We start from the raw sequence: 27397 nt of genomic DNA, 5'->3' as shown, positions 1-27397 counted from the left end.
GAATTGAAGACTGACAAATTATAAAGACCTTGGTTCAATCGCTACATGATGTATCATCTACCTTGCCCTCTGTCCGCTTGCTGTATGCTGTTCGTAGAAGACCCCACGTGCTTTAGTGCATAACGGGTGACTTTCCCCTTCCCCATCTACCCAGTTCTGGTTCCCTTCCTCTCGCCTATCCGTGGTAAATGTGGGCGTGGCAGCGTCTTGCACATCGTATCAACCAAGGATTCTCCTTTATCTATCATGCGGCACAGTTTTGATTCTTCAAACCCCCAAACCCGCCGGAATGCTCCCTATAAGCGTAGGGCCGTTCCTCAACTCCCTACTCCCAGTCGATTAAACCCAAGTGCCGTCATTGATCAAAGATTAGTTGAAGGTGCACAACAGGAACCTTTGTTCAACCGACTACCCAGAGAGGGCTCTAGTAGTTATCAGCCCAATCTGCAGTTGTTTTCTCGGGATGAAAATCTAGAGCTGGATGCCTTTGGTATGCCGCTCAATTACCCCACAGTCACATCTAAGAATGCCTAGATCAGGCTAACCATTCAAGTCTTAGATCTTGAACTTCTGGCTCGATTAGATGAGCAAGTGCAAAGTCCTTATACAGTGGGCTCTGTTGCAGACCGTGGCTCGTTGTCCAGGCCTTCCCAAAGAACAGACTATAACCGGGTCTCTCGTTTCTTTCAAGGTCAGGATACATGCTTGATATAAGGTTCACGGAGCTCAGCCCTGAAGGATTGAGCTAACATGGCTTGACACAACAGCAGGACCTCATGCCACTCCTCGTCAGAGTTTCGGCTCTAGTTCTCCGGATACGGGTGTAGGATCGCCATCTAGTCCACTGACAAGAAGACGAGCTGGGAGATTGGAAGCACATGCTCCTGAACATGACTTCGAGGACAACATTGATCCTCACAATTTCTCCAATTGTGAGATACCACTTTCCCACCCTGCTGAGTTATCGTCAGTTGTCCGTCAAGACCGGCAGAGAGGCCCTTTCCAGCAACATTTTCCGGTTTCAATTCGAGGAATCGTCCTCGTATCTGTGCATGAACTCCCAGATAAATATCGGTCAATCTTTCCGTTCCCCGTATTTAATGCCGTACAATCAAAATGCTTCCAATCAGCCTACAAGACCGATAGCAACATTGTCCTTGCCGCACCCACGGGCAGTGGGAAGACCGCTATAATGGAACTGGCAATTTGTCGATTACTCAACTGCCTCAAAGACGAACGGTTCAAGGTTATATACCAGGCACCTACCAAGTCTCTTTGTTCTGAGAAGTTCAGAGACTGGAGTAGAAAATTCAATACATTAGGGCTGCAATGTGCAGAGTTGACGGGGGATACAGACCACACTCAACTGAGGAGTGTTCAGAACAGCCAAGTTATTATCACGACACCCGAGAAGTGGGACAGCATGACGCGAAAGTGGAAGGATCATGCCCGGTTAATGCAGCTCGTCAGGTTATTCCTCATTGACGAGGTCCATATCCTCAAGGAAGCTCGCGGTGCAACCCTAGAAGCTGTCGTATCCCGCATGAAAGCAAACGGGTCGAACGTTCGCTTTGTCGCTCTGAGTGCTACTGTTCCAAACTCAGAGGACATCGCAACTTGGATAGGTAGGGACCCAGTAAATCAGCATGTGCCTGCCCACAGAGAGCACTTTGGGGAAGACTTTCGCCCTGTGAAGTTGCAGAAGTTCGTGTACGGCTACCAGTCGCACGCCAACGACTTTGCATTCGATAGAATGTGCACCTCTAAGTAAGTGATCCTCAAAAGACACAGATTCCGCTATTGACATTTTTTCTGTAGGCTTGCAGACATTATATCATCTCATTCTCGAAAGAAGCCAATAATGATATTTTGCTGCACGAGGAACTCAGCCGTTGCTACCGCGAAGGAGCTTACACGCTTGTGGACCATGTCCAATCCCCCTGCTAAGTTATGGAAGGGACCAGGCAGTCCTATAGAAGTGCAAAATGTGGACTTGAGAAGTACCAAATGTTCCCTTACATTCTGGTAGAGCAACTGGCTAATCCAGTCTAGCCACAATTGCTGCTGGCGTAGCTTTTCATCATGCTGGCCTTGGTCCAGTTGACCGCCGCTCGGTTGAAACAGGATTTCTCAGTGGACAAATCAGCATAATTTGTTGCACATCAACACTTGCAGTCGGTGTAAATCTGCCCTGCCATCTTGTCATCATAAAGGGGACAGTCGGATGGCAAGAAGGGGGTTGCAAAGAATACTCAGATCTAGAAACCATGCAAATGCTCGGGCGCGCCGGCAGACCACAGTTCGATGATAGTGCTACAGCTGTAATAATGACAAGACAAGCACGCGAAGCTCACTATGAGAGGCTTGTGTCTGGCTCCGAGAGCCTTGAAAGCTGCTTCCATTTGAATCTTACTGATCATCTAAATGCAGAGATCGGGCTTGGAAACATCACAGACATTGAATCTGCTATCAGATGGCTTGCTGGTACTTTCTTCTTCGTGAGGATGAGAAGAAATCCGACATATTATCGACTGAAAGAGGACGCTGATAGGGAGGATGAGGAAGAGATGCTCCGGCAGATATGTCAGAAAGATATCAAGCTTCTCCAGGATTGTGGACTGGTCTCCGCCGATTGTCTCAAATCCACCAAGTTTGGTGATGCCATGGCGCGATACTATGTGCGCTTTGAGACGATGAAGACCTTGCTTACTTTAAAGCCTCACTCAACCGTATCCCAAATTGTAAAGAATAAGTATCTCTTACCGCGGAGCCTATACGAAGACTAACCGTTTATATAGCTGTCGGTAATTTCGAGAGCAGACGAATTCCGTGAGATACGCCTCAAGGCTGGCGAGAAGTCCCTATACAAAGAGATCAATCGCTCCAACGCAATTCGGTTTCCAGTAAACGTGGATATCGCAATATCCGCACATAAGATCTCGCTATTGATCCAGTCCGAATTAGGTGCTGTTGATTTGCCAGATGGCGAACCATTCCAAAAGCACAGGTTCACTTTTAAACAGGACAAAACATTCGTCTTTTCTCACATCAACAGGCTCATCCGCTGTATAATAGACTGCCAAGTAGGTCTTGAAGACTCAATCACTCTACGAAATGCACTGGAGCTTGCAAGGAGCTTCGGGGCCAAAGTTTGGGATGACTCCCCGCTCCAGATGAAGCAGATTGAGCAAATTGGTGTGGTTGCTGTTCGAAAACTAGCGTCATCAGGAATCACTAGCATTGAGACACTGGAGGCTTGTGAACCTCATCAAATTGATATGATCTTGAGCAGAAATCCTCCGTTCGGGAGGAAATTGTTGGAGCGGCTTATGGATTTTCCCAAGCTTCGAGTGTCCGTCAAGATGATTGGCAAGGTATTGTACCAAAAGCCATCTAGACCTCTTACTGATGCAATAGCAGGGATCAAAGACTGGTACTGGTGTTCAGATCAATATAAGAAGCGAAGTCGCCTTCATGAACGAGAAATGCCCGACATACTTCCAACGACGCCCCGTGTACGTCTGCTTCATGGCGGAAACTTCAGATGGTCGTTTGCTCGACTTCCGACGCGTAAGGTTGGGACTACTGACGGCATGTTAAGCACATTTCATTGAGGCTCACTCTATATAGTGCCTGTAAGATGCCCAAAGGCCAAGATATTGTCTTTAGCGCAGAGTTGAAAAGCGCCGATCAATCTGTGACGTGCTATGCAATGTGTGACGATATCGGTATCCAGGAATGCCCTTGACCATCATGTAGATGACTACTGACGACCATAGCTGGAACTATGCGATCCGCACAGCTGAGACATGATATTCCCGCAAGCTTGTTTCCGTCTCAGCGAGAGTCTCCGTCCGATTCAGTGTCGGCGAGGCCCAAATCTAACATCTCTCGCCGACGCAGTAATGACACGTCCCAGACCAAATTCATTGCCCGAAATATCGACCTTTGGGACAGTGACGATCTGTTCTTCGGGGACTTCCTAGATAATGGTAAGTCGAAATGCTTGTAGTGGGATAGGTATTTGTCGGATTGACCCGGATTATCTGCAGACCAAGCCGAGAAGTGGTCTTTCGTCGACAAATTGCCAGAACCGCCAGTAGACAAAGTACAATATCTAAGAAATACGAGCGAGGACCCAATTGAAAGCAACCATCAAACAGTTGAAGCAGCAGAGGCTGTCAGACTTGACAACGGTCGATGGGCTTGCAACCATCGGTGCAAAGATAAGACAAGGTATCGCAAACTTTCCCATGTTCAAAGGAAAACAACTAATTGTAGATAGATGTAAGCATTTTTGCTGTCGAGATGGACTCGAGAAGCCACCCAAAGCAAACAAGAAGCGATCTGGCGACGATGACAAGGACAAGGGTAAGAAGACAAGGGAACTCAATCAGAAAACCCTTCCAGCAACAATAGCCAAGAAGGAGACTACCACCCAAGCGAGTAACCCTTCTAATTCCGAAGCATACAGACACCGAATAGAAAGCCCAGTTTCAACACACAAGGCATCCTCAGGCAACACAGAGACTAACAACAACAACAATAAGCCAGAAATTGGCTCCAGCTGTCCAGCCCCAAAGAACTTACTTGAATCCTCAAGTGACTACGGAAACGACAGCTTCAGCGACTTCCCTTCACCGTCCGCCCTGCTGCTCGGAAAGCCCCTAGTAGCAACATCATCGAAAGACCAGAATCTTGCACCCCCAACTACCGAAGACAACATGAAGATAGACATGACTACAGAAGACTGGAGTGATAATGATGGATGGCACAATTATCAATTGCCACCAGTGGTGGATATGGTTTCCACACCTAAAGCCAGCCAGGAAAAGTCAATTCAACCACCACAAGGCTCTGGTAAGGCTGATATTATCAATTCAACTGCCACGGAGATCAATGAGATGATTTCGAACGAACAGGATGATACACCTAACTGCCGTAAAGCCACTCCTGCTGATTCCCATGGGAAGAAACGGAAGGTTCTCTTGACTACGACTGCTGAAGACAATAGAAAGAGGTGTAAGAGGAACAAAGACATTGTATCTACTCGTCCAAGCTCTTTCCAACCCAGTGGTACCACGGATGAAGGAGCTGGGGTTCCCGCAAGTTGGGAGGAAATTGACCCTGCTATACTGCATGAGTTCAAGGATATTATCAATTTGTTCTGAGGCTAATAGCTAGACTGCGTTGTGTGATATTCAACATACGGTGCAGATATGGGACCGTTCACATTCCTCCCTTCTCAAGCACTTCTGGTACTATAGTAGGCAACTGAATGTTGTCAGAATGTGCGGAGATTGCCATACAGAAGTGAGTATTAGTACAGTGAACCACTGCTGAGGCTCCCACACGGGGTAAACACCGTAAAAAGCCCTTTACATACTGCTCAAGGAGGACAAAAAGAACACACACTTGCTCTTCTGTGCTCCAAAGCATAAGTTGCCATCGCAATGTGAAAGTGAATGAGAAAAGGTGTGAAAGCCCTTGAAGGCCCAAAAAGGGAACGCGTTGAATGTCACGCACCACCAGGCCTACTTTTTATAATCCTTTAGCTTTGTCCGTGACTTTCATGTCTCACATCTTCCGCTTCCACGTCTTCCAACACTCTTTCTAGACTCTTCCTATTCTGCATTAGCGAGTTCATGGAACAGTGCAGAAACACACAGTCAGTGTTTCACGCTAGTGCTGATCGGTATAGATTTCGATATAGGGCTGTTGACGCATTCTTCTTCACTGATCTAGTTCTTTCCCATCCACTAACAATCTTCTGCTTTCTAACTTCGAGTCGATCGACGAGTTATCTATCACAACATAACGAAATTAACTTCGAAGCACATCAATAGTCAGGTATGTGATTGGATATGATCCTTCTTTCACAGTTCCTGTCTTTTTGTCTTCGAGATAGTGTCCTTCTGACACAGGTGACGCGCCCGCACGCCTCACTGCATCATGACTTGACTTCCACTAGGCGAATAGTTGGGCACAGTATCCCTTTCTACTCAATTTTATCACTTTCGTTATCTTGGACGCGTCGGTATTCTTGGAGCAGGCATGCTAACTTGGGATCAGAGAAATTGCACACTGTACCTTCGTGGTCGCTCCTCAAGATGGGGAAGCTCAACTACCTTGGCGTAAGTCCTTCCATTGAGTATCAACACATGATAGCTCTAGAGAAGAGAGGCTGACGATAACTTGTTCCGTAGAGAAAGATTAGAGGCATCAAAGCGGGCCAGGCCGTCTGGACTAGCCTGGTAGGTGGCAGTGGAGTGGCCTGAATACTAGTGAACTAGACTGACGACTGCTTATAGAAAAAGCGATTCCCGCCTGAAGATGGCAATAAGTCGACAAGCCATGAGGCGGCTTTGCGGGACCCTGTTCTTGAAATCGATGTTACGGGGAAAGAACTGACGGATGAGGGCTTCAAGCAGTTCATCGATGTTTTGATCGAGTGCATCAAGTACAAACATGCCGGGCATTCCAAGAGCATAGCACTAGTCACTGAGCTCCATTTGCAAGGTAACCAGCTCACTGTGGAGTCGTTGGCTAAATTAGCAGAGGTAGTCACTTTATCAGAGGGTGACCTTCGGGAACTGGATCTTTCCAAGAACCAGCTTCACATCGAGACTGCGCAAGATGTCGAAAAGTGGGAGGCCTTCCTCAAGGCATTCAAGCATTGTTGCCTGCTCAAGAAGCTTGATCTAAGTGGCAACCCCCTCGGTTGTCTGGGCCTCGAGCACTTTGCGCGGGTCTACCTCAAGAGTGACCTCGACTGGCTTCCGAGTGATGCTAAAGACATTTATGGTTCTGACATTGAAGAAGAAAGTAGTCTAGTCGAGGATACGGCTAGAATGAAGTTGTCGGACAAAGAAAATGAGCCCAAGAGATCCAAAAGGTCGCCTAGTAAGGGTAAAAAGGCTCGTCCGAAAAGTAAGTGCACGCACGGCTTCCTCGTCTAGGTAAGCATTTGAAACTAACAGATGACCCTTTCAGGCCATACACAAATCGATACGGCTGACTTGATAAAGTATACTTGTACTCGAGGTCTGCGTTCAATTCCTCATCTCGTCCTATCGGAGATTGGACTGTCCAATACCAGCGCCCTTCATCTGGAAAGCATGATCAGAATACAACAAACGCCGGAGCACCAACTCGACTTTCTTCCTCCAGGGAAGTCTGTGACTCTGCCTCAAACTGCACCCCTGTGCAAGAGCATAATTTGGCGCCCTACCAATGATCTCCCGCCATACACAGTGCGGCTACTGGAGGTGGCAGAAAGCCTTCGTGATGTGATGTCCGATACAGAGCATGAAGGGCAGAATATGGGCAACGAGAATGACAGCACAGAGAAGTATGCCAGCCGCGGCAGAAACAAAGGACAAGACCATGACGAGGTAGCCGCAAACCAGACTAAGAATGAGCTAAACCTTGAATACACCCGTCTCTGCAAGCGCGTTCAACTTGAGGCGATCAAGACAGAGGGAGTGCATAGCAGCACACTTTGGAGCACCGCACTGAAAATGATGCTCATTTCCCGGGCCATCTTGCTGGATGATGACGATCATCCGAGATCGGATAGTATGGTGGGAGGTGACGATGACGAGAATAACGAATCCGCGGACGAAGGCGAGGAAGAGGTGGAGTGGAGCGAAGATAATGACGGCTCATCTGATGGCCCATACTACGTTCATGTGGAATTCGTCGAGCCTCGTGTCCGGACTCGTGTGCGGTTTGTTGAACCTAATACTGGTGCATACGCGTATCCAGGTGAAGACATCGCGCACATGGGCCCTCCGGTCACCGAAGCTGCCCCTGAAGAGGCTGAGGACCGCACCGGCCCACTTTACTCCCGTTCAGAAGCGTTCGACTCCGAATTTCCCACCCTCCAGGAGGCATATGAACCATCCCCACCGATGAGAGCGGCTATCCCGACTGAAGTGATGTCAACCCCTCCTGCAACGCCCCCGAACACACGTACAAGGAACAAGGACCTTGATGAAAACCGCGTGTGCCGGTTCAACATTCCCTTTAAGGTGTGGCGACGAACAATTGCCTATGCCGTCGGCGCGGATGGAATCCTCGACACTCATCAGCAGAATTGCATTCTAATGTATGCCGCTAGCTGGGAAGCCCTTGAATACGCGCAGACATTTCAAGGTGCCGAGAAGCACCAACAAATTTGGAAGCTCCTCCAGACGCTGGGATGCTTCAACTACAGCATGGGGAGGATGATGAATCCCAGCCAGCTAAACGTGTCCTGAATCGCAAACGATGAAGGGTAAAAATGGAAACTGCAGAACAGGAGATCCAAATCGCAGAATGTAGAACGCAGGACATATGACTTGAAAGTCTAAAAAGGAGAGCCACTGTATGAGTGACTATTCAATGAAGGTGCTTGACTCAGAATCGGGAGGTCTGCCGGCCAGATAGCCTGGTCTTTGTATGACACTGATCAGCGGAATTCTTGTCGGGCGAGTCCACAATAATAGTTTACTGATAATAATGATAATAATGATTAATTTCTGTGTGGTAGATTTAACAAGTATCAACACGTAGAATCGATGTTTTACTCGAAGATGCCTCTGTCTGGTGAATCCCCTTCCCCACACGTGACCCCTCATCATCCATCCATCTTCGCTATCTTTGCCTTCACCTTCACCTTCACCTCCACCATTCACTTCTTCTTCCCCTTCTAACAAGATCCATAAAAAGGAGATAGCGTGTCGATCCAGAATCACCCCTAGAATCAGATAATCATGATGCGGACTAAGAGAACCAACACCCAACCGTTAGAAGATGCCTCCATCTCGCCCGCCACCTTCAACGACGGCCTTCCGCTCCCGAAACTGATCGCCTTTGATCTCGACTATACACTCTGGCCATTCTGGGTCGACACGCACGTCAGCGCCCCAATCAAACCCCGCGACAACAACTCCCGCTGCACGGATCGGTATGTCCCCGAAGCCCCAAGCAAAACCACTGCCATATAACTCACCATCTTCTCCCGCAGCTGGAACGAGTCGTTCGCCTTCTACCCCGCCGTCTCCTCCATCGTCTACGCCTGTAAAAGCAAGAACATCCCTCTCGCTCTGGCCTCGCGCACTCACACCCCCGATCTGGCCCGTGACATGCTCAAAGCTCTGCACATCATTCCTACGTTCTCGGATAACCCCGCCGCGAAGACGAAGTCGGTGCGCGCACTGGATTACTTCGACTACGTGCAGATCTTCCCAGCGAACAAGACGCAGCACTTCTCGCGCATTCAGCAGGCGAGCGGGGTGGCGTATGAAGAGATGCTGTTCTTTGATGATGAGGCGAGGAATCGAAATGTTGAGACCGAGTTGGGGGTGACTTTCTGTTTGGTCAAGGATGGGATGACGAGGGAGGAGGTGGATCGGGGCGTTTGGGCGTGGCGGAAGAGGAATGGGATTAAGCAGCGCAAGGAGGGGGAGGCAGAGAATGGGGATGAAGAGTGAAGTGTGTGTTTTGAGTTGTAGAGGCGGGCTGTAGATATGGTGTTGGCGTTTTGTTGGATTTCACTTAGATTATTTAGATACGATGCTAGATACCCGGTTGGGATAGATGATGACTATATACTTCAGTTACGAGTATACATTGCAAGCGCAGTGCTTTCAATATATCATAAATAGTGATTGTTTTGTAAGACATTATGGTGCTGTTCTTCCTCTACTCACGGGCCAGTCTTGTCTCCGGTCTCCACAACTCACCTCCGCGGACATCAATCAACCTTCCACCACAACATCCGCAACCACAACACTTCCAAGACAGACACTACACAGACCTATCACCTACCTACTTACCATAACCTTCACACCACACTCTCAATCAACTCCTCTCTTCAACCACACACACCACACAGCAAAACAACAACCCTAAAAATGGACCCGCGACAACACCACCCAACTCTACCACCACCACCATCATCATCATCATCAACACACCTCAAACCACCACCCTCCACACCACACTCCCACCACACCCAACACTCCCAGCAACGTGCACCCCCGTCCCCATCCCACCACCACCGCACCCCCATAACCGCCCACCCCAGCGCCACCATCTCCGAAAGCCTGCTAATTCAAGGCTCACACCCAATCTCCATCGGGGCAAGCACAATAATCCACCCCCGGGCACGAATCTACTCTTACGAAGGGCCCGTGATAATTGGCAACGGATGCATAATCAGCGAGAAGAGTGTGATAGGATCCGCGCCCACACCCACATCCACAACATCTACGACTTCAGGCGGAATCGCCAGCAAAGACGAAGGGTCGATTCTTCCCATCCGCATCTCCAATAGCGTGACCATTGGTCCAGGGGCACAGATACTTCCGGGGGCGCATATCCACAGTTCGAGTAGTGTGGAGGCGCGCGCGGTGATTGGGAGGCGGAGTGTGGTGGGATCGCATTGTCGGGTGTGTGCGGGTGTTGAGGTTGGGGATGGGGATGGGATTGCAGATTGGATGGTTGTCTGGGGGGAAGGGAGGAGGAGGAGGAGGGCTGTGGGGAGGGTGGAGCCCAGTAAGGTGGTTTTGCCTGGTGGGAATGGTGCTGGGGGGCAAGGGAATGGGGGCTTGGAGGGGAGGGTGATTGAGGAGGCGAGGTTGATGGTGTTGCAAAGGGAGAGGGATGCGTTGGTTAGATTGATTGGGGGGAGGAGGAGATGATTTCTTCTATTTTTTTTTTCTTCTTTTATTTAGAAAGTGGATGGATAGGTTGCTGGATATGTTGTTTCTGCTCTATACCCAGTTGATATGCATGGCTACCAACAAGCAAGCATCATGTTATCTTGTGCGCGTTCTTGACCCTGCTAAGTCTCGATGTATCTTACTTAACAAATGCACGTATATGTGTATAACAAAAGAAATCTGATGTTGCATAGAACATCTACCCTACCCCAGCAGACACATTTAGACATAAAGTACATGAGAAAAATGAAAGAAAAATGCAATTCACGCTGTCCTAGATCCTATGACCCCCGGGTATGACCTCCTCCCCTCATGCGCTTTCCTCCACTGGTTGCTCCTTCGCCTCCAGCTTCTCCATCCTCGCGAGCACGCTTGTTGCCCTGAGGGACGAACTGGCGAGCACCGGCATTCAGCGAGCGACCTGGGCTAGCCTGTCCTTGCTGAGCGGCATTCGTGGGCTGTACATTTTGGTTTCCGCCGCGTCCATGGCCTCCGCGTCCGCCACGACCCCGGGGTAGACCAGAGCCGCGCTGGCTAGGAGCTTGCTGCTGGGCTTGAGCCTGACCTTGCGCCTGTTGCTGTTGTCCCTGTTGCTGACCGAAAGTATTCGCTTGCGACCCACCGCGGCCGCCGGCCCTGCCGCCTCGCGCGACGGGCAGTCCGGACGTCAGTGCTCGCATAAGGCCAGAAGCATTACCGGCTGGGGGCTTGCTGGGCAACGACGAGGGCTGCTTGTTCTGGCTCTGACCGAATGGGTTTGGAGGAGCATTGGTAGCTGGCTGAGCCGTCGCAGGTGCAGCTTGTTGTTGTGCGGCCTGTTCAGGCGCAGGTTGTTGCTGCGGTTGCTGCTGCGCTGGGGCACCTGTCTGCGGCGTAGATTCAGCAGAAGCTGGCTCGGCTGTGGATGCTGCTGCAGGCTCCACAGGCTGGGCCTGGGGTGCAGCTGCAGGCGTAGCTGCGGGTGTGGCCGCAGGAGTAGCCGTTGGGGCAGGCGACGGCGATGGCACCACCGGTGTTGCCTGGGCCGCAGCGGGCGCGGGAGACGGTGCAGGCGCAGGAGATGCCACCTGGGCGGGCTTGGCCTGCGCCGCTGGAGGCGCTCTAGTGGTCTTTGCGACCTCCCAGACTTCGACAACAGGCTTCTGAGGCGTCTCCGTAGCAGCCTTCTGAACCACATCGATCTTGGCCTGGGCTGTCCGGTACCGGGTGTCCAGCATGCTTAGTTTCGCCAGTGATTTCTTGTCCGACAACTCGACAGCAGCCTTGATCTTCTCCTCCACACCCTCTTCGTGGGCCTTCTTCAACGCTTCTCTCTCTTCGTTAAACTTCTGCTCCAGTGTGCTCATAGCCTCCTGGTTGGCCTGGCTTTCCTGCTTGTCGGATTCCTTTTGCTTAGCCACCTGGGTGCGGATGTTGCTCCGAATGATGTTACGAATCGTCTCGTTCTTGGCAACGAGCTCCCTGGCTTGCGCATCTGTCAGTTCAGGCAGCCCAGTGTCCTTGGAGGGTGTCGCAGGAGCAGCCGCAGGAGTCGCCGGCGTTGCTGGCACCTGCTCGGGTTTGGGAGCTGGGGTTCCAGGTTCTTGAGGAGCGGCTGGTTGACTGGATTTCAACCGCTCAACTTCTTGCCGGTGCGCAGCTCGAATCTCAGCCAGCTTACTGTTGAACATCTCCTTCAGCTTGTCGGACCGCTCCTTGATCTTCGCCTCGTGCTCCGTTTCCTTCGCGGTCAACGCCGTCTCCTTCTCCGCAAGAGCTGCCTCGAGGCGCTGCACCTTCTCTTCCAGAGCCTTCACGCGTTGATCGTCAGAAGCGGCAGGCGGCTGCGTTGTTGGCGCAGGGAACTGAGAGGCAGGCGTTGAGTCAACACCAGTAGCTCCTTCAACAGCTGGGGCAGCAGGAGCTGCGGGTTTCTCGGCCATCTTCGTCTTCAGCTCATTCAATTCCTCCCGAGTCGTCTTGAGTTCTTCTTGAATGACTTCCTTCTCCTGCATAACCGTGTTGAGCTCCACCTGTTTAGCGTTTATACGGCCAGTCAACTCCTTGGACCGAGCCTTGAATTGGTCCGTGAGCTTCGTGCGCAGTTCTTGCACGCGATCCTCCGCATGCTTCAGCTGTTCTGGGAAAGCAGCAGCCTGGGTCTGTAGAGTGTCCCGGGCAGCAATGGCCTCATCCCGCTCCTTTTCCAAAGTCTCGAGCTTCTCCTTCAGACCTTCCATTTCCGCGGGATCTACCCGGTCGTACTTCTGCAGGATATTCTGCGTACGTTGCTGCCACCGGTCCCTATCATCCTGTAGCAACTTCAGCTCTCCATCCTTTGTCTCTACAGTGTTCTCCAGTTCCCTGATTCTAGTCTCTAGCGGCTGTATTTGCTGAACAAGTTCTTCGATGCGAGAGGACTTCTCCGCAAGTGAGGTTTCCGCCTGCTTAACCTGGTTACGCAGCGTAACACTACTCTCGCGGAACAGATTCAGTTCGTTCAGGGTCTCCATCAGCTTGTTGTGGCTGAGGGCGCTATGTTCACTGTCGGCAGCCGCGCGACGCTGCTGCTCGAGCTTAAGCCGGGCCTCGTCAAGCTGGGTCTGAGTGTAGTCGAGTTGCTGACGAAGACGCTTGCTTTCCTGGGTTGACAGATGGTACTGCACATCAACGATCTCCTTCTCCCGACGCAGGAACTTGATCACCTCCTGGAGGCCTTCGAGGTTGGGCGCGCCGGCCTCTCCGTCCTCATCTCCCTCAGGAATGTTAGCCCGGTCACGCTGGAGGGCTGCGATCTGGTTTGTAATATTCTCGAGTTGGGTATGCAACAAAGAGTTCTGGTGGAGAACTTCCTCGCGGCGCTTTTGCAGTTCCGTAAGCTCGCTCTCATACCTATCCTTGATCTCGGTCCAGCTTTCCTCCTTCTGAGCAAGGTCCTTCTTGAAAGTGTCGGCCTGTGTCCGCAGTTCGACAACTTCCAGCTTCAACTGGTTAGCTTCGGACCGGACCAATTGTAGATTCTTCGCGGCTTCAGCATGCTTGAGCAGTTCGCTCTCATAGTTCTGCTGGGCATGCTGCGCGATTTCAGCTTGTGCCTTGAGATCTTCCTGGTGGAATTGGGCAGAAGCGATCTGCCTTTCATTCTCGTCCTTCAGCCTTGTGATCTCTGCTTCCAGCGCGGCCTTCTGCTCCTCCAAATGTCGGCTAGCCTCCCCTTGCTCGTCACGCAATTTGGTAAGTTCGCCGTTCGTAGTCGAAAGCTCGGCGGAAATTTCTTCGATGCGCTTTTCGAGGTCCTGAATCTTCTTATCCTTCTCTTCGATGAGACGCTCCGTTTCCTCCCGATACTGTTCCTGGGTCTCAGTGACAGACTGCAGACGCTCTTCGCTCTGCTGACTGATAGCCTTATAATCCTCCACCCGCTCTTCAGCGTGCTGAAGCTCATTCTTTGTCAACTCCAAATCACGACGGAGCTCGGAAACTTCAATACCAAGTTCCTGCTCGCGTGTCAGGCCACTCTCCTGGCCTTCCTCCGGAACCGCAGGCGCTTCAGTAGGAGCAGCAGACACACTGGGCTTAGTCTGCACGACCTGGAGGCGCTGTTCGGCGCTACGCAGCTCGACAGTGAGTTCATCGACTCTCGATTGCAAGTGATCTCTTGTCGTCTTCGCAGCCACTAACTCCTCCCGAGCTGCGCCCAAGCTCGTCACCAAGTCGTCAATTCGCTTCTGACTTTGCTCATGTTCGTATTCCCTACGCAGCGATGCCTTCTTTCCTTCCTCAACCTCATCGTTAAGCTTCCGCTTGGTGGATTGAAGCTCCGATTCGAGAGACTCCACACTGCTTTGCAAACGACGGCGACTCTCAGCATCGGTATGTTCCCGCTCATTGAGAATGGTTTGGAGGTTCGCGTTAAGAGAATCAAGTCGACCTCTCTCGTTACGTAGTGTCTCGTTATCCTCGATGAGTCTCTTCTCGATATTCTTCCAGAGATCCTTTTCTGCCTTGAGGTTGGCATTTTCCCGTTGAAGGCTCTCAACGAGGCCCTTCGTCTCCACCAGATCTTCGGCAGCTTGCTGAGTCCTGATATCCTGCCGGTTAGCGTTCTCCAGGAGGGTAGCGTAGCGTTTCTGCATTTCTGCGTTTTCGTTCTTGAGCATATCGAAGTTACCCTGAAGAAGCTCCGCTCTCTGTGTGGCGGCAACAAGCTGACTGCTAGAGCGGCTAATTTCGCTCATCAATTCACTGTTCTTCCTGGACAACTCATTGACCTGTTGCTTCAAAGCTGCATGGTCGGTGGCGGACTCCTCGCGGAAGCTGTCGAAGTGTGCCTGCACCTTGCGCAACAGATCAGCGTAGTCTGGAACATCCTTGGCTGGCTCTTCAGAAGCGGGAGGAGCTGCGCCCAGAGGAAGAGATTGGGAGAAGACAGAAGCATCGCCAACAGTCTGACGGCGGCGGGTAAGCATGCTCCGGAACGTATCTCTCTCCTTAACATAGCTCTTTGTTTGAGCGACGAGGTTAGCGATCTCGTCACGGTAAGTCTGCACCCGGATTCTCAGGTCCTTCAACTCTTCTTGCTCTTGTTGACGGATGGCATCCTGCTCGCGAGCTTCTGCACCCTCCATCTTATCCCCAAGCTCTCTCAGCATACGACGGAGAGTGACATTCTGCTCTTGGAGCTCGTGGAGATCCTTGAACGTCATCAGATTGCGACTGATGAACCGTCCGGTTGGGTTGAGATCAGCAGAGGAGTCATCGATCTCCTGGCGCGCAATCTTCTCGAGTTCCTCTCTATCGTACGTTGTTTCGCCTTCCTTCAGAATTGCATTTTCCAAAACCAAGACCTTAATCTGGGAGCTCAGGTCTCTGAGTTGCTGGCGCAAAATGTCTCCCTCCCGGGCCAATCCCTCCACCTGGCCTTGCCACTTTCTTGCCTCCTTAGTTGCATCGTCTCGTTCCTTCCCAGCAGTTTCCAGTATGTTAGACATCTCAACAACAGCATTTTCAAGTCTACCGTGGTCCGCACGCAGCTCATCGATTTCAGGCTTGCTGGCCTCGAGATCTTGGACCATCTCGTCTAGAGTTGCTCGAAGTTCTTGGTTTGTTTTTTGCTCCATGGCCAGCGAAGTTCTCATCTTGTCGTACTCGGTATACATCTGCGTCAGTGTGAGTCCTCCCTTTCCGCGCGACGCTCTAGGTGAAAACGCGCCAACTGGGGTACTGGGACGCATTGGGGTGCTGGGCCCTGCGCCATTCAGTGCAGGGCTCATGGATCTTCTTCCAGCAAAACCATCGGATTCGAGCTGGCTGACCGTGAGCTCAAGCTCAGCAACGCGGCGTTCAGCAGCTTCTTTGTCGGCATGTTCGGTTTCAATCTCCACTCGGAGTCGGGAAATCTGCTCCGCAGCATCTTCCCTTGCTTTATCCAGAGCGAGTTGACATTCCTTGGCACGCTGCTTCGAAGTCTCTGCAGCATTCGACTGCAACTCGGCTAGTCTACTTGCACTGTCCAATTCGATTCTGAACGACTCGGTCGCCTTGATAGCGTCTTCTCTGAGCTGGTTGATGCTGGAAAGAGCCTCTTCATAACGCTGTTCCACCTCATCCAGGCGGCTCTTAAGGGCATTCTCGCTTCGTCTCAAGGAGTCAACGTTTGCACTGATCTCCTCGTTTTCACGCTGAAGCTCCGAAATCCGGGCGCTCTTCTCCTTGCGAAATTTCAGATATTCGGCGGACTTGGTCTTCAATTCCGTCTCGAACCACTCGTTGTTTTTCTTTGTCAATTCCAAATCCTGCTGGAGACTCTGCTCACGGAACTTAGCGCTGGCGGAAGCAGAGTTGGCGGCTTGGAGGTTCTGCTCGGCGGTGGAAAGTTCGCGTCTCAATTCGATTGTCTTCTTGTGTTGTGTTGAGAGCTCCTCGGCAAGCTTGTCATATGCTGCGGACTTGGATTCGAGGAGTGAGAGAGTGTCTCTGTTAGAAGCTTCGAGCGACGAGATACGAGACTTCAATGAGCTGGCTTCAGACTCGTTTGACGTGGAGGACGACTTGAGTGTAGCGATCTCGGATTCCAGGGTAGAACGAGTGTTTTCTGCAGAGCGTAAGTAGACGCGTATTGGCGGGTCCGCATAGGAACTAACCGGACTCGTGAAGTTTCTTCCTTGTTTCCTCGACTTCGGCATGACCTTTCTCGACCGAGCTCTTCAGAACCTTGATTTTGTTGTCTCTGGAGCGAACGGCATTATCGAGTTCCACCTCGAGGCGTATCTTGTCAGACTTGAGCTCGTCATGCTCGCGTGCTTTCGTAGTGATAGCTTCCAAGAGCTGGTTGACTAGCTCGACCGTAGGAGCTGTGGTGAGGGTGCTCAATGTCGACTCGGCAATGGCGTAGTGCGACGAAATAAACGGTAACTCAATCGTAGCAGCAGCCATGATTACCATGGGCTGTCCGCAGCGATAGCTGCTAGCAAATGAAGGGTAATTCTATATGACGACAAACAATGGATGAAGTGACGGAACAAGCCACAGGAGGTGAATCGGAATGGGTCTGCTGCGCGTTGAAAAGATATTCCCGTTAGCGAGAGCGCACAGCTTCCAGGTAGCAGACTAAGCCATGGAAAAGCGCTGGGAATGATGGAATGGACACCAGTGAAGGGGAGAAGATGAACAGGGCCCCGTTACGCGATGAGATGTAACGAACGAGAGGCTCATGGCTGGGCGGAGCTCTCGAAACGGTTAGCGCATGTCAATAGTCACGTGATAAATTGCCGCCTCAGGCCGGCACGGCTGCATCGCAAAGTCTCAAGGCGGCGATGACGACCTTCTTCCTTCTCTTTCTCTCCCCACATCCCCACTGTCTCGATTTACCTCGTCTGTGAGGTAGTTTTGATCTAGGGATTGTCCCTCGGGGTTGGCCCATTTCTCTCTGTTCTCATATGATATAACACAGCTTTTACCAGAGCTCCTTTGTGCTCTCACAAAGCGAGGCCTTGCCTCAATTTGGCTTCACTGCCCCCCTTGGCCTTGACCTTCGTTCTACGTCTCTCTCTCTCAGGTGTGATCTAGGCGCAGCCTTACCACCGCCAACATGTCGCATCTTCAACAGCAGCTGAAGAGCTTCAACGCTGGTGTTATGGACTATGCAGCCCGAATGCCCCAGCAGCGTCGTTTCGTGCACAACACCAACTCAGCGAGCAGTTCCCAGCTCCCCTCCTCTACGTCTACACCTACTCCAAGCGACGATGCGAGACGCAAACGGCACGATGCAGATATTGTTTACTCGCAGCCCGCCAACACCGGCACAGGAAAGGATATCATGACGCAGGTTGTCTTTGCAATCGAGCACATGAAGTCCAAGGGAGTTCCGCTCAAGTTTGCCGATATCGTCTCGTACCTGTCCCTTCAACATCGGGCCAACGACCAAGGCTATGTTCAGGCACTCCGGAGCATTCTGCAGATGCACGAGAAGGTCCAGTACGATCCCAGCGGCGCAAACGGCGAAGGCACTTTCAGCTTCCGTCCCCCGCACAACATCCGTACCGCCGAACAGCTCCTCCAGAAACTCCAGTCCCAGTCGACCGGTGCGGGGATGAGCGTACGTGAACTTCGGGAGGGTTGGCCAAATGTGGAGGACACGATCAACAAGCTCGAGAAGGAAGGCAAGCTGCTTGTAACTCGGAACAAGAAGGACGATCATGCCAAGATGGTTTGGGCCAATGATCCATCCTTGATCCAGCATTTTGATCCTGAGTTTCGTCAGATCTGGGAGAAGATCAAGGTTCCTGATCAGCAAGCTGTTAAGGAAGAGCTGGAAAAGGCGGGTATCACACCTACCAACAAGAACAAGGTTGTCAAGGCCCGGCCAAAGATTGAGAACAAGAAGGTGAAGAAGCCACGACGGAGTGGGAAGACTACCAATACTCACATGATGGGCGTTTTGAGGGATTATTCGCACCTCAAACGGTAGTGCTTCGTTGCGCCGCCCCCTGGTTCCGAAAAGTGTGCCACCGTCTTTTGGGTGTTTTCTTGGGGCTTACATTGCATTATATTGGCGTTTGTAGGGGTATTAGACATGAGGTTGTTCTATGGTTACCTGTACAATTATATTAGCAAAATCGATACCCGGATAATTAAATGGTTATAGAAGCTTGTCCAGTCTCTTAGTCGCAGAAATCAGACTAGACTAAGTGATCTATTATGATAACAGGAAGGAGTGATCATCTCTAATTTTCAACATATGTATACATCTGTTTCACATCTGATTCAAAAGCTAACTCTGTTGACGAAGCCAACATCCCTCCAGCCGTCCACCCTCCAGCTGGTGATCTATATACATCCATCCAGTTTTCGAGTTATCTTCCCCCTTAATGCAATGAGTCCCGTCCGATCCCATGAGGTAAATCATAAAAAATAGCGAGAACAAAAGGTATGTATCAAAACAGCAGAAAGCACGCAGGTTTAGAATGCCCCAAGAAGCACAGCACAAAATCGAAGAGAAAGATATGCAAGAGAGGCGATGAAGAAAAGAAAACCAGATAAAAAGGAACAAGTCAACACTCACTCAGTTCCCATTCACAGCGCCAGCACCCTCCACCCTCTCAACATACTCCACCAAATCCTCAATCGTACATACCTTGATCCCCCACTTCTTTCCAAACCTCAAGCATCCATCCCGTCTCATCATCCCATTGTTACCCCCAATTTCTGGAACTCCCGGTACGACCTCTCCATCCTCCACAAGTTCCGCGATGACACCCGCCTGCGTCTTGCCCGCCAACCGACAGAACTCCACTGCCGCCTCTGTATGTCCCGTGCGTTCCCTGACACCTCCGGGTCTGGCCTGTAGCGGAATTACATGACCGGGTCGGCGCAGATCCGCTGCCGTGGATGTCGGCGATCCCAGGATCCTACAGGCAAGAGCGCGGTCTTGTGCCGAGATACCAGTTGTTATAGAGGGGTCAGCTGCGTCGACGGAGACGGTGTACGCGGTTCCCTTAGGATCAGCGTTCTCGGTGACCATTTGAGGGAGGGCGAGGCGGGTGGCTATTTCGGGGGTGACGGGGGCGCATATCAGGCCACTATTCATCCATCATTAGCATTGGTGATCCCGTTAAGTAACATTTGATGTGCTCGTGGGGAAAGGAGGTGGGGGAAATGGGGGATTTACCTTGTGTGGCGAACAAGGAAAGCCATCTGCGCCGGAGTGATGGAGTCAGCGGCAATGATGAGATCGCCTTCATTTTCGCGGTCTTGGGAATCGAGCACGATGATGAATTCGCCGTTCTCTGGTGCATTGGTGTGCTTGTTAGTTACATGGATGTTGTTTGTATGTGTAATGAATGTGGTGGGATGGATTTGCCTCCCGCGCCGGCGCGGGTGGGAAGTTCTGGAGCTGGGGGACTCACTAAAGGCCGCTATTGTGTCCTCAATAGAGTCGAATTGAAGGGTTGGATCCAAAGGGGAATGCATGTTGGCTGGTATTTTCGGGTTGGTTGTCTTGTATGAGGAAGGTGGTTGTCTTGGAGAAATGTGCCCCTCGTTGCTTTGCGGAATTGGAGGCGGGGCTGAGGGAATGGCTAAATGCTACCTTGAGGGTAACTGATTCCTCTGGTGAAATGGGAAGACTGGTTGAATTGAAATTGATAATTATGTCCGAGAATTGAACCCAGTCTGAGTGCGAAACTCAATGGCTTATAACAATTGCGTAGGGTATGCTGTGCAATTGCGATTCTGTAACAATCTTGAGTGGGATGACTGTATCTCCGGGGCGGAAACTCGGAGGCTCGGATTCGGAGAAGGCGGGGAGGGGAGGACAGAGGGAACGGAATTTCTCCCTTACTTTTGAAATGAGGTAATTGAAAAAGCTGTGTATAGGAAATGGGAGAAATTATTTGTAACTAGAAGCAAAGAAGCAGAAGCGGAGCCCTTCAAAGAGACCGAAAGAATACGAAGGAAAGGCAAAACCCGTGGGGGATCACTAATGGTTTGTCAGAAGCCAGTCATCGCGGCAGGCCGAGGCCGTTGAGATTCTCGCCGCACCCGGCAATTCCTCGGACAAGCGTAAGGGGCAAGTGGACAGAAGACAAAGTGTAATCTTGTCTATTTGATCTAAAAGAGTCACTCGCAGTTTCTATATCTAAGCACAAGGGTATCGCTACCATAACATCAAGCCCGAACTGGAGGTGTAGTCAACCAGACCAACGAATCATGCATGAAGGGGTACGTGCGGATCGTGAAAAGACAAGCATGCGTTTATCAAATGCGCTTCATCTATTTTGGAAAGAAACATCATCCTCAAATCACAGCCCCAGGCCCCCCATCCGCCTCACTTCATCGGCCTGCCTCTCCAGTGCCTTCCGCATCATAGTGGCATATTCTTCTTCCCGCCGGCGTAGCTCTCGCCGTTTGTTCCGTCGCTCTTCACGCTCCGCTTCTCCAACATGCCCATCAACAGATATAGCGTCATCTTCTTCATCCGAATCTGGACCCATGTCCGGGAGATTGGAGAAATGGACGCGTCCAATGTGTTCTCCTGTCCAGACAAGTAGTTCATCGCCTGTCAGGCTGCCGCCGGTCGGGAGAACCTTTCGTGCGACTTCGCCCTCGCTGCGAGACCGCGATAGGCTACCCCATAATCCGAATGTCTGGTCTTCCTCTTCACCATTAGCATTAGCGTTGCTTCCCGAATGAGTGGACGTCTCCCCATTGCGCTGTGGGTAGTATCTTCGCTGCGGTTGGTATGAATTAATGTTCAGGCGGCGAACTTCGGAACGTCCATCACGCTCAACCCATTTGATATTGCCGTCTGCATCGGAGTAGACAATTCGGGTTCCGTGTGATTCGACCGAGAGCACCTTGGATCTAGCGACACTCTGCCGATTTTGGTACACTGTAGACAGGTTGGACGAGCAGCCCGATGGATCGCTCTTGGCGTTAGTGTTGGAGGGCGTGAGGTTGTAAAGTTCAAGAGAGCCCCGCCCTTTGTAGTCACCGCACGCTACCAACTTGTGGGAGGCGGGGAACTCAGAGTTGGGAGAGACAGGGAATCGCGGCGCAGGAACAGCAGCAAGACCGCAGAGTTGGCCACCGGAATGAATTGTGTTTTGAAGCCGTGGGAAAAAGCGGCGGTCATACTGTAAGATGCTTGGAAAACGGCCGGCGAGGAAGATCGAATTCACGTGCGGCGCGGGAGGGTGTAGAAGCGAGAGAGGTCCTGGTTGGAATAAGGGTGCATAGTTGTCACTGTTCTTTGAGAGATCAGGGCTTCGTATCCGGTGCGGGGGTCGTCCGTTTGGTTGTAGTTGCAAAAGGGGTGAATCTGGAGGAGAATAGATCTTGGATTTGGGGACTAGCGAAACGGTCGGCTCCTCACAGCGTAGAGTGATCGCCTCTTGCTCCTCCGTCGCCGACATTCTGCCATCGTAGATGTGAAGACTCAGAGTGGTAGCCGCTGTCAACGGTACAGAATAATCTGTCTCCTGGGACAAGGCAAAAACGGACCAAGGAAAGCGTTGTTGGGAAATAACAGTGAGACTTTCGAGATCTACCTCGTTTAGAATATTCCCGACAGCCAGGTAGGCCCTCCGACGCATAGAGTCTACGCTGACACATTCTCCGAGATTCACGAATTCCAAGGCTTGCTTTGCTCCCGAGTTATCTCGTCTTCCAAACCGGTTTGCCATCAAGATCCCCGGCGAGCTGACCCCAAGAATCTTACCCTTGGTGCTCTGGGATCCAATAGAGTGCGAGTGATTAAGATCCCAAATGCAGACACTGCCGTCATCAAGGGGCGCAACAACTTTGTTCTGTCGAGCAGTACTCCAGTCTCGAAGCAGTCCCATTCCTTTGACCTCACGGTATTCCCTTCTCCCACCCTGTGATGCCCTGGTGAAGGGTTGCTGCATCCAGCTAAGCGAGATCGGGCCATTTCGAGCAATGTACTCCGAGTACCAGTTCACCTCTTCCCCTTCGTAAGACGGGTCCCACGACGCCGCTGCTCTGGATCTCTGCCCATAGGACGGTGTTTGATCCAAGCCGCTTGTTTTACCGTCTCGGAGCCCAGACGCGCCTGGTTGTATGAGCGATCGAAGCGAAGTCTGGCCTAATGAGCTGAGGGAAGCGGTGGAGTTAGTGACTAGGCTCTCGGAAGTCTTGTTGGCAGCGGAACGCAAGGCTCCGGAAGCGCTCCATGACTCTTCGAAGCAGTGGAGTCTCCAGAGATTGTTATCCCGGGCCACGGAGAATAGCCGCCTCGAGACGGACTGAAGTTGTACCCGCTCGTGTGGGGTGAGATCTAAGGGTGCGTCAGCTAATGCTAATGAAGGTCTAGCACATGGCATGAAACCGGTGATGTGGGGTAACCTGGACCCTGAAAGAAATGGGGGCAAACAGCGTACAGTCAATAATCTCGCAGAGGATCTCTACGGGGAGTTTCTCCATGGGTGAGACTGGGAAAAGAGAACCATTGAGGGCCAACAGGACTGACTCATCTAGCTCGTGCGACGGAGGGTGTAAGCAAAGGCCATAACTGTTTCTTGGGGATGAAGCTCCATTTTATCCCCCCACAATCCGCAATCTAGACCGTCGTCACGTGGGGGATGCGCAGGCCGACAAGCAACAGCTCAGCCTGGCATCGCCGATCAACTTCACCTGTATCTGAAAAAATTTGCTAAGGCATATAAAAAGGCTGATGTGGCTTACGTAGGTTGGTCTAGAAGTTCAAGTGAATAATTCTGCTCTGTAACCTAAAAGCTCTTGTTGCATTTGGAATGCCGGATACTACATTCCAGCGCTATCATAGGCGGGTTACTAGTCCTATATATAGCAAAGTTACACCGCACGGATTCTTGATGATTCTTGAATTTTCCGAAGGTCTTCCATTTTCTTAAAATCATTTGAGTTCGAAATACTAATATCAGCTAATAGCGAGGACCTGATGACCAGCCAAACCCTTTTCCTTCCCTACCCGTTCCTTACCCAATCGTTATAGATGGCATTACTCGTACATTAACCGTCAGACATGAAGCCAAGCAAAACAGCAGAATTATAGATGCCTGGTCGAGATGCATAAGGACGTATCCTGGCTTTATTCTAATAGTCAGGCTTGTAGACGGCGTCCTTGCAAAGCACGGCCACCTTCTTGAAGAAACGCCGCCATTCCAGCGGATCGCCCTTCACCTTCATGAACTCGATCTCGAAAAGGCCCTCGGAGACACATTCGATCAAAACCTTACCTTGGAGACTGCACATCCTCCCATCCCGAGTCACGATACGAAGCATTGCGGAAGTGTCCCCTGCGGAAACGGCGGGAACCGCAGGAACCGGAACCCCTAGACGATGCAAAGCCTCGCAGATGAGAGGAACTAGGATCTTAAGCTCCCACGTAGAGAAGAATCGTGTCATAGGACGAGAAGGCACGATGTCATGGAATCGCTGTGCTTTCTGCGTCCGACTCAGCGGTACGGACGGATGAGGCGAAAACTGTGACATGGACGGTTCATCCTCTAGATGATCGAGGGCCGACATGTCGTCGGCAGAAAACGGTCGCCCCATGGGTTGTGTTGATGAGAACGCATCCGCCAATTGGGGAGTATCCCAGTCGACCAGCATATCAGTTCTCGGCATCTCCGGCTGCGTTGAAGATATCCTTTGTTCGGCATCAATGCCATCACCCAGATCTATATCCATCCGACCGCCGCCAAAACTACCCCCCTGGGGTTGAGCGAAGGGATCTTGGGAAAAGTCGATATGGAGTGACTCGAACATGGTTGTAGCTAAGTTGATCGGATCCCTTAATGTGCCGTTTCGGGACAAATATTTGTTCGGTCGGGTATACCAGGGATGTCTCCGGACGTCCTCCAAGGAAAAGCGGTTAGAGGGGTCGATGTTCAGCATTCCACGCAGTAGCGAAAGAGTCTCTATAGGCAATTGCTGCCAAAGCTCATCAGATGTGCGTCCATTCGTTGCAAGGTATTCCTGGAATTCGTAACTGGTCTCTGTTGGACTATCCCACGGGGTATTTCCAGCCAAAAGGACAAACAAGACGATTCCGCAGGACCAGATGTCCACCAGGTCCGGCCGATATCCTGCGCCTTTCATCGTATGTTTGCTGCTGCAAGATATTACCTCGGGTGCAATATAGGGAGGACTCCCACAAAAAGTTGTAGATAACTTCGTCACGCCCTTATACTCGAACAACGTGGCTAGCCCAAAATCTGCGATTTTCAAGTTTCCGTCAGCTGTCAAGAGCATATTCTCCGGCTTGATGTCGCGATGGCCCACGCCCTTCGAATGCATATATCCCACGGCACTTATGAGTTGCGAGAAGTATACATGCGCAATGTCCTCGCCAACACCCTCGTCGGCCTCGATCTTGTCGAACAAATCGCCACCCTCGGCCAACTCCATCGCAATCCAACGCCAAATGTCATCTTCCCCAGTTTGGAAGAATGATATTATATTGTTATGATCCCCAATATGTTTGTGAACTGTCGCCTCCATTTGTAGCTGACGCGGGCTAACCTTTCCATGGCGGGCGGCGTACTCTTTGTGGATGAACTTGACTGCGAAAACGGGATTGTCTGTGTAGATGGGGACGGCCTTCTTGATGCTGGCCCGTAAATTTCCGTCAGCAGATATCCTGTATTTCGAGCAGCAGATTTCAATCGACAAAGTCAATCATACCAAGCGTAAGCACCCTGACCAATTGTTTTGGAAACGATGCGAAACGGCAAGTCATTTGGCAGCGGGGCCAGCTGAGAGTGATGCATGTTGACGAAGATTCACGAGACGACAAAAATATGACAGATCAACTGAAATTTCCAGATCGTGTCATTAGTAGGAAGTTAATAGTGAGCCATGATCGTGTGATGGTGGCGAGTATCAATGCAAGGGCGATGGAAGGAGAACGAAGCTGAAGAGAACGCGCTGGGCGGAACGCGAGAGCCACTTTATCCTCTTTGGGTAATCTGTTGATCGGCTGCCTGGCGCAGCCTTTAGCGGACCCAACATGATGGGGAGGAAGGGGGATATTTCGAGTTTCGACAGAGAGATGGAGTCAAGGAGCAGTAACATAAGAGATTAGTTGAAATTTTTGGACTTGACTGAGAAATGCGAAGAACAGGAGAGATGCAGCTACGAGCATTATATCGACTAATTGACCGCCTGATCTACCTCCTACTTAACACACTGGCCATGCTGCTTTGGCTGGCTCGATTTGGACCCGCAGCAGCCAATAATGAAGCCCAACTGGAGGGGAAAGATCCGGCGTCGCACCGAAAAGACACCACAATCACTTTGTATGAACTTGCTGTAGACACTGACCAGTGCTTGGCTGAGAAGAAGGATGTGAGAAATTTTTAGAATAATAATTCTTCACCTGGCTCCTTCTCACAAGAGCCTTAGACCCATCATGGGAGGACCACCAGGGAACTGAGTTTCTTGATGACAAAATGACTAACGACTCACGATAACTTCCAAAGTGTGACGGTTGAAGATGATCTGGACCGGTCATCTGGTGGAGCCCCAAAGAATCAGATGGCGGCGGCGTTGCCGGGCGGATGGCCGAGTAAACAATGAAAGACCGATCCCCCTCCATTATTGTCAACCGGCCTTTTACCCACCGTATCCTTTTCCCCTGCTTTCTATCTTTCTAGACTTAGTGAGCTTGACTACTTGAGTGACCCTGGTAGACAACATTTTCCACTCCTCCACCTTTTCGCTCAACGTTCCATCAAGGCTTGTTCTGAGTTCACAGCATCCGGGGATTCATCGGGTGGGTCAATCCGCTTCCCCTCCAGCCAACTGTCCCGCTGCATTCGGAGCCAGCGTCATTCCAGACAACCCTCTTCTTCTTCCTCTTCCTTTCTCTTCCTACCGATTACGACGGTCCGTTTAACTCTACCTGACATTCCTCCCATCCCGGAAACTCTCGTCATCGTCTCTTCCTCTTAAACCGACCGTTGTTTCCGCTACAGCCCCCCGATTTCTTTGCTCTCCTTCAGAATGGACTACAGTATGGAAGACACACAGAATTCGGCCCCTGACGCCCATGAGGCGTCCAAGCTCAACTCGTCAACCCAGAGAACCGACATTCAGAGCGTCACTAAGCGGTTCGTACAATGATGCTGAATGCAGCCTCCAAATCCCTCGGATTTCCTCTGGAATCTTGCATACTGATTATCATTCTATCTCGCCAGCCTCCAAGCCGAGCTGATGCAGCTGATGCTTTCCCCCTCTCCGGGAATCTCGGCCTTCCCTGACGCCGATGGCAACCTCCTCTCCTGGACTGCCACCATTAGCGGACCGGCCGAAACTCCTTACGAAGGACTCACTTTCCGTCTTTCCTTTGCCTTTCCCAACAACTACCCTTACGCTCCCCCTACCGTTCTGTTCAAAACCCCCATCTACCACCCCAATGTCGACTTCTCCGGCCGCATCTGTCTGGACATCCTGAAGGACAAGTGGAGTGCCGTCTACAACGTGCAGAGTGTTCTCCTCAGTTTGCAGAGCTTGCTGGGTGAACCTAACAAGTGAGACGAATTCACATCGCAACGTTTGCGACCATTCATGCTAACCAATAATTAGCGCAAGCCCTCTCAACGCCCAAGCCGCTGAACTCTGGGATACCGATCAAGAAGAATACAAGAAACACGTTATGGCCCGGCACCGCGACATCGAAGACATCGAGTAAATGGTTCGTCTATAAT

General features: G+C 51.2%; 9 protein-coding genes across 9 annotated transcripts; 5 read left to right on the top strand and 4 right to left on the bottom strand.

Annotated features, from left to right (window-relative positions):
- Positions 1-2255: 2255 nt before the first annotated feature.
- Positions 2256-5171, top strand: An08g10390 (uncharacterized protein; the record flags this gene model as incomplete). Its single annotated transcript, XM_059749366.1, has 7 exons — positions 2256-2741; positions 2799-3374; positions 3421-3515; positions 3631-3635; positions 3780-3992; positions 4053-4236; positions 4286-5171. Coding segments are annotated over 7 exons (2445 nt in total), but the record flags the coding sequence as incomplete, so codon positions are not given.
- Positions 5172-6110: 939 nt separating this feature from the next.
- On the top strand, positions 6111-8261 carry An08g10380 (uncharacterized protein; the record flags this gene model as incomplete). The annotated part of the gene is made up of 4 exons (XM_001393105.1): positions 6111-6134; positions 6207-6254; positions 6312-6930; positions 6994-8261. 4 exons carry the CDS (start codon positions 6111-6113, stop codon positions 8259-8261), a joined length of 1959 nt encoding a protein of 652 aa, XP_001393142.1.
- Positions 8262-8756: 495 nt separating this feature from the next.
- On the top strand, positions 8757-9476 carry An08g10370 (uncharacterized protein; the record flags this gene model as incomplete). Its single annotated transcript, XM_001393104.1, has 2 exons — positions 8757-8950; positions 9011-9476. The coding sequence occupies 2 exons, from the start codon at positions 8757-8759 to the stop codon at positions 9474-9476; spliced, it is 660 nt and encodes a 219-aa protein (XP_001393141.1).
- Positions 9477-10990: 1514 nt separating this feature from the next.
- Positions 10991-17123, bottom strand: An08g10360 (uncharacterized protein; the record flags this gene model as incomplete). The annotated part of the gene is made up of 2 exons (XM_001393103.3): positions 10991-16782; positions 16832-17123. 2 exons carry the CDS (start codon positions 17121-17123, stop codon positions 10991-10993), a joined length of 6084 nt encoding a protein of 2027 aa, XP_001393140.3.
- Positions 17124-17778: 655 nt separating this feature from the next.
- On the top strand, positions 17779-18657 carry An08g10350 (uncharacterized protein; the record flags this gene model as incomplete). Its single annotated transcript, XM_001393102.3, has 1 exon — positions 17779-18657. One exon carries the CDS (start codon positions 17779-17781, stop codon positions 18655-18657), a length of 879 nt encoding a protein of 292 aa, XP_001393139.1.
- A 296-nt stretch (positions 18658-18953) lies between these two features.
- On the bottom strand, positions 18954-20159 carry An08g10340 (uncharacterized protein; the record flags this gene model as incomplete). Its single annotated transcript, XM_059749364.1, has 3 exons — positions 18954-19016; positions 19324-19768; positions 19858-20159. 3 exons carry the CDS (start codon positions 20157-20159, stop codon positions 18954-18956), a joined length of 810 nt encoding a protein of 269 aa, XP_059606249.1.
- Positions 20160-20989: 830 nt separating this feature from the next.
- On the bottom strand, positions 20990-23129 carry An08g10330 (uncharacterized protein; the record flags this gene model as incomplete). The annotated part of the gene is made up of 2 exons (XM_059749363.1): positions 20990-23004; positions 23087-23129. The coding sequence occupies 2 exons, from the start codon at positions 23127-23129 to the stop codon at positions 20990-20992; spliced, it is 2058 nt and encodes a 685-aa protein (XP_059606248.1).
- Positions 23130-23780: 651 nt separating this feature from the next.
- An08g10320 (uncharacterized protein) lies at positions 23781-25459 on the bottom strand (the record flags this gene model as incomplete). Its single annotated transcript, XM_059749362.1, has 2 exons — positions 23781-25329; positions 25374-25459. 2 exons carry the CDS (start codon positions 25457-25459, stop codon positions 23781-23783), a joined length of 1635 nt encoding a protein of 544 aa, XP_059606247.1.
- Positions 25460-26693: 1234 nt separating this feature from the next.
- An08g10310 (uncharacterized protein) lies at positions 26694-27381 on the top strand (the record flags this gene model as incomplete). Its single annotated transcript, XM_001393098.3, has 3 exons — positions 26694-26800; positions 26888-27220; positions 27276-27381. 3 exons carry the CDS (start codon positions 26694-26696, stop codon positions 27379-27381), a joined length of 546 nt encoding a protein of 181 aa, XP_001393135.1.
- Between the last annotated feature and the right edge of the window lie 16 nt (positions 27382-27397).

Source organism: Aspergillus niger (genome assembly GCF_000002855.4).
Source record: "Aspergillus niger supercontig An08".
NCBI lineage: Eukaryota > Fungi > Ascomycota > Eurotiomycetes > Eurotiales > Aspergillaceae > Aspergillus > Aspergillus niger.
This window is presented reverse-complemented; position numbering and strand designations above follow the sequence as displayed.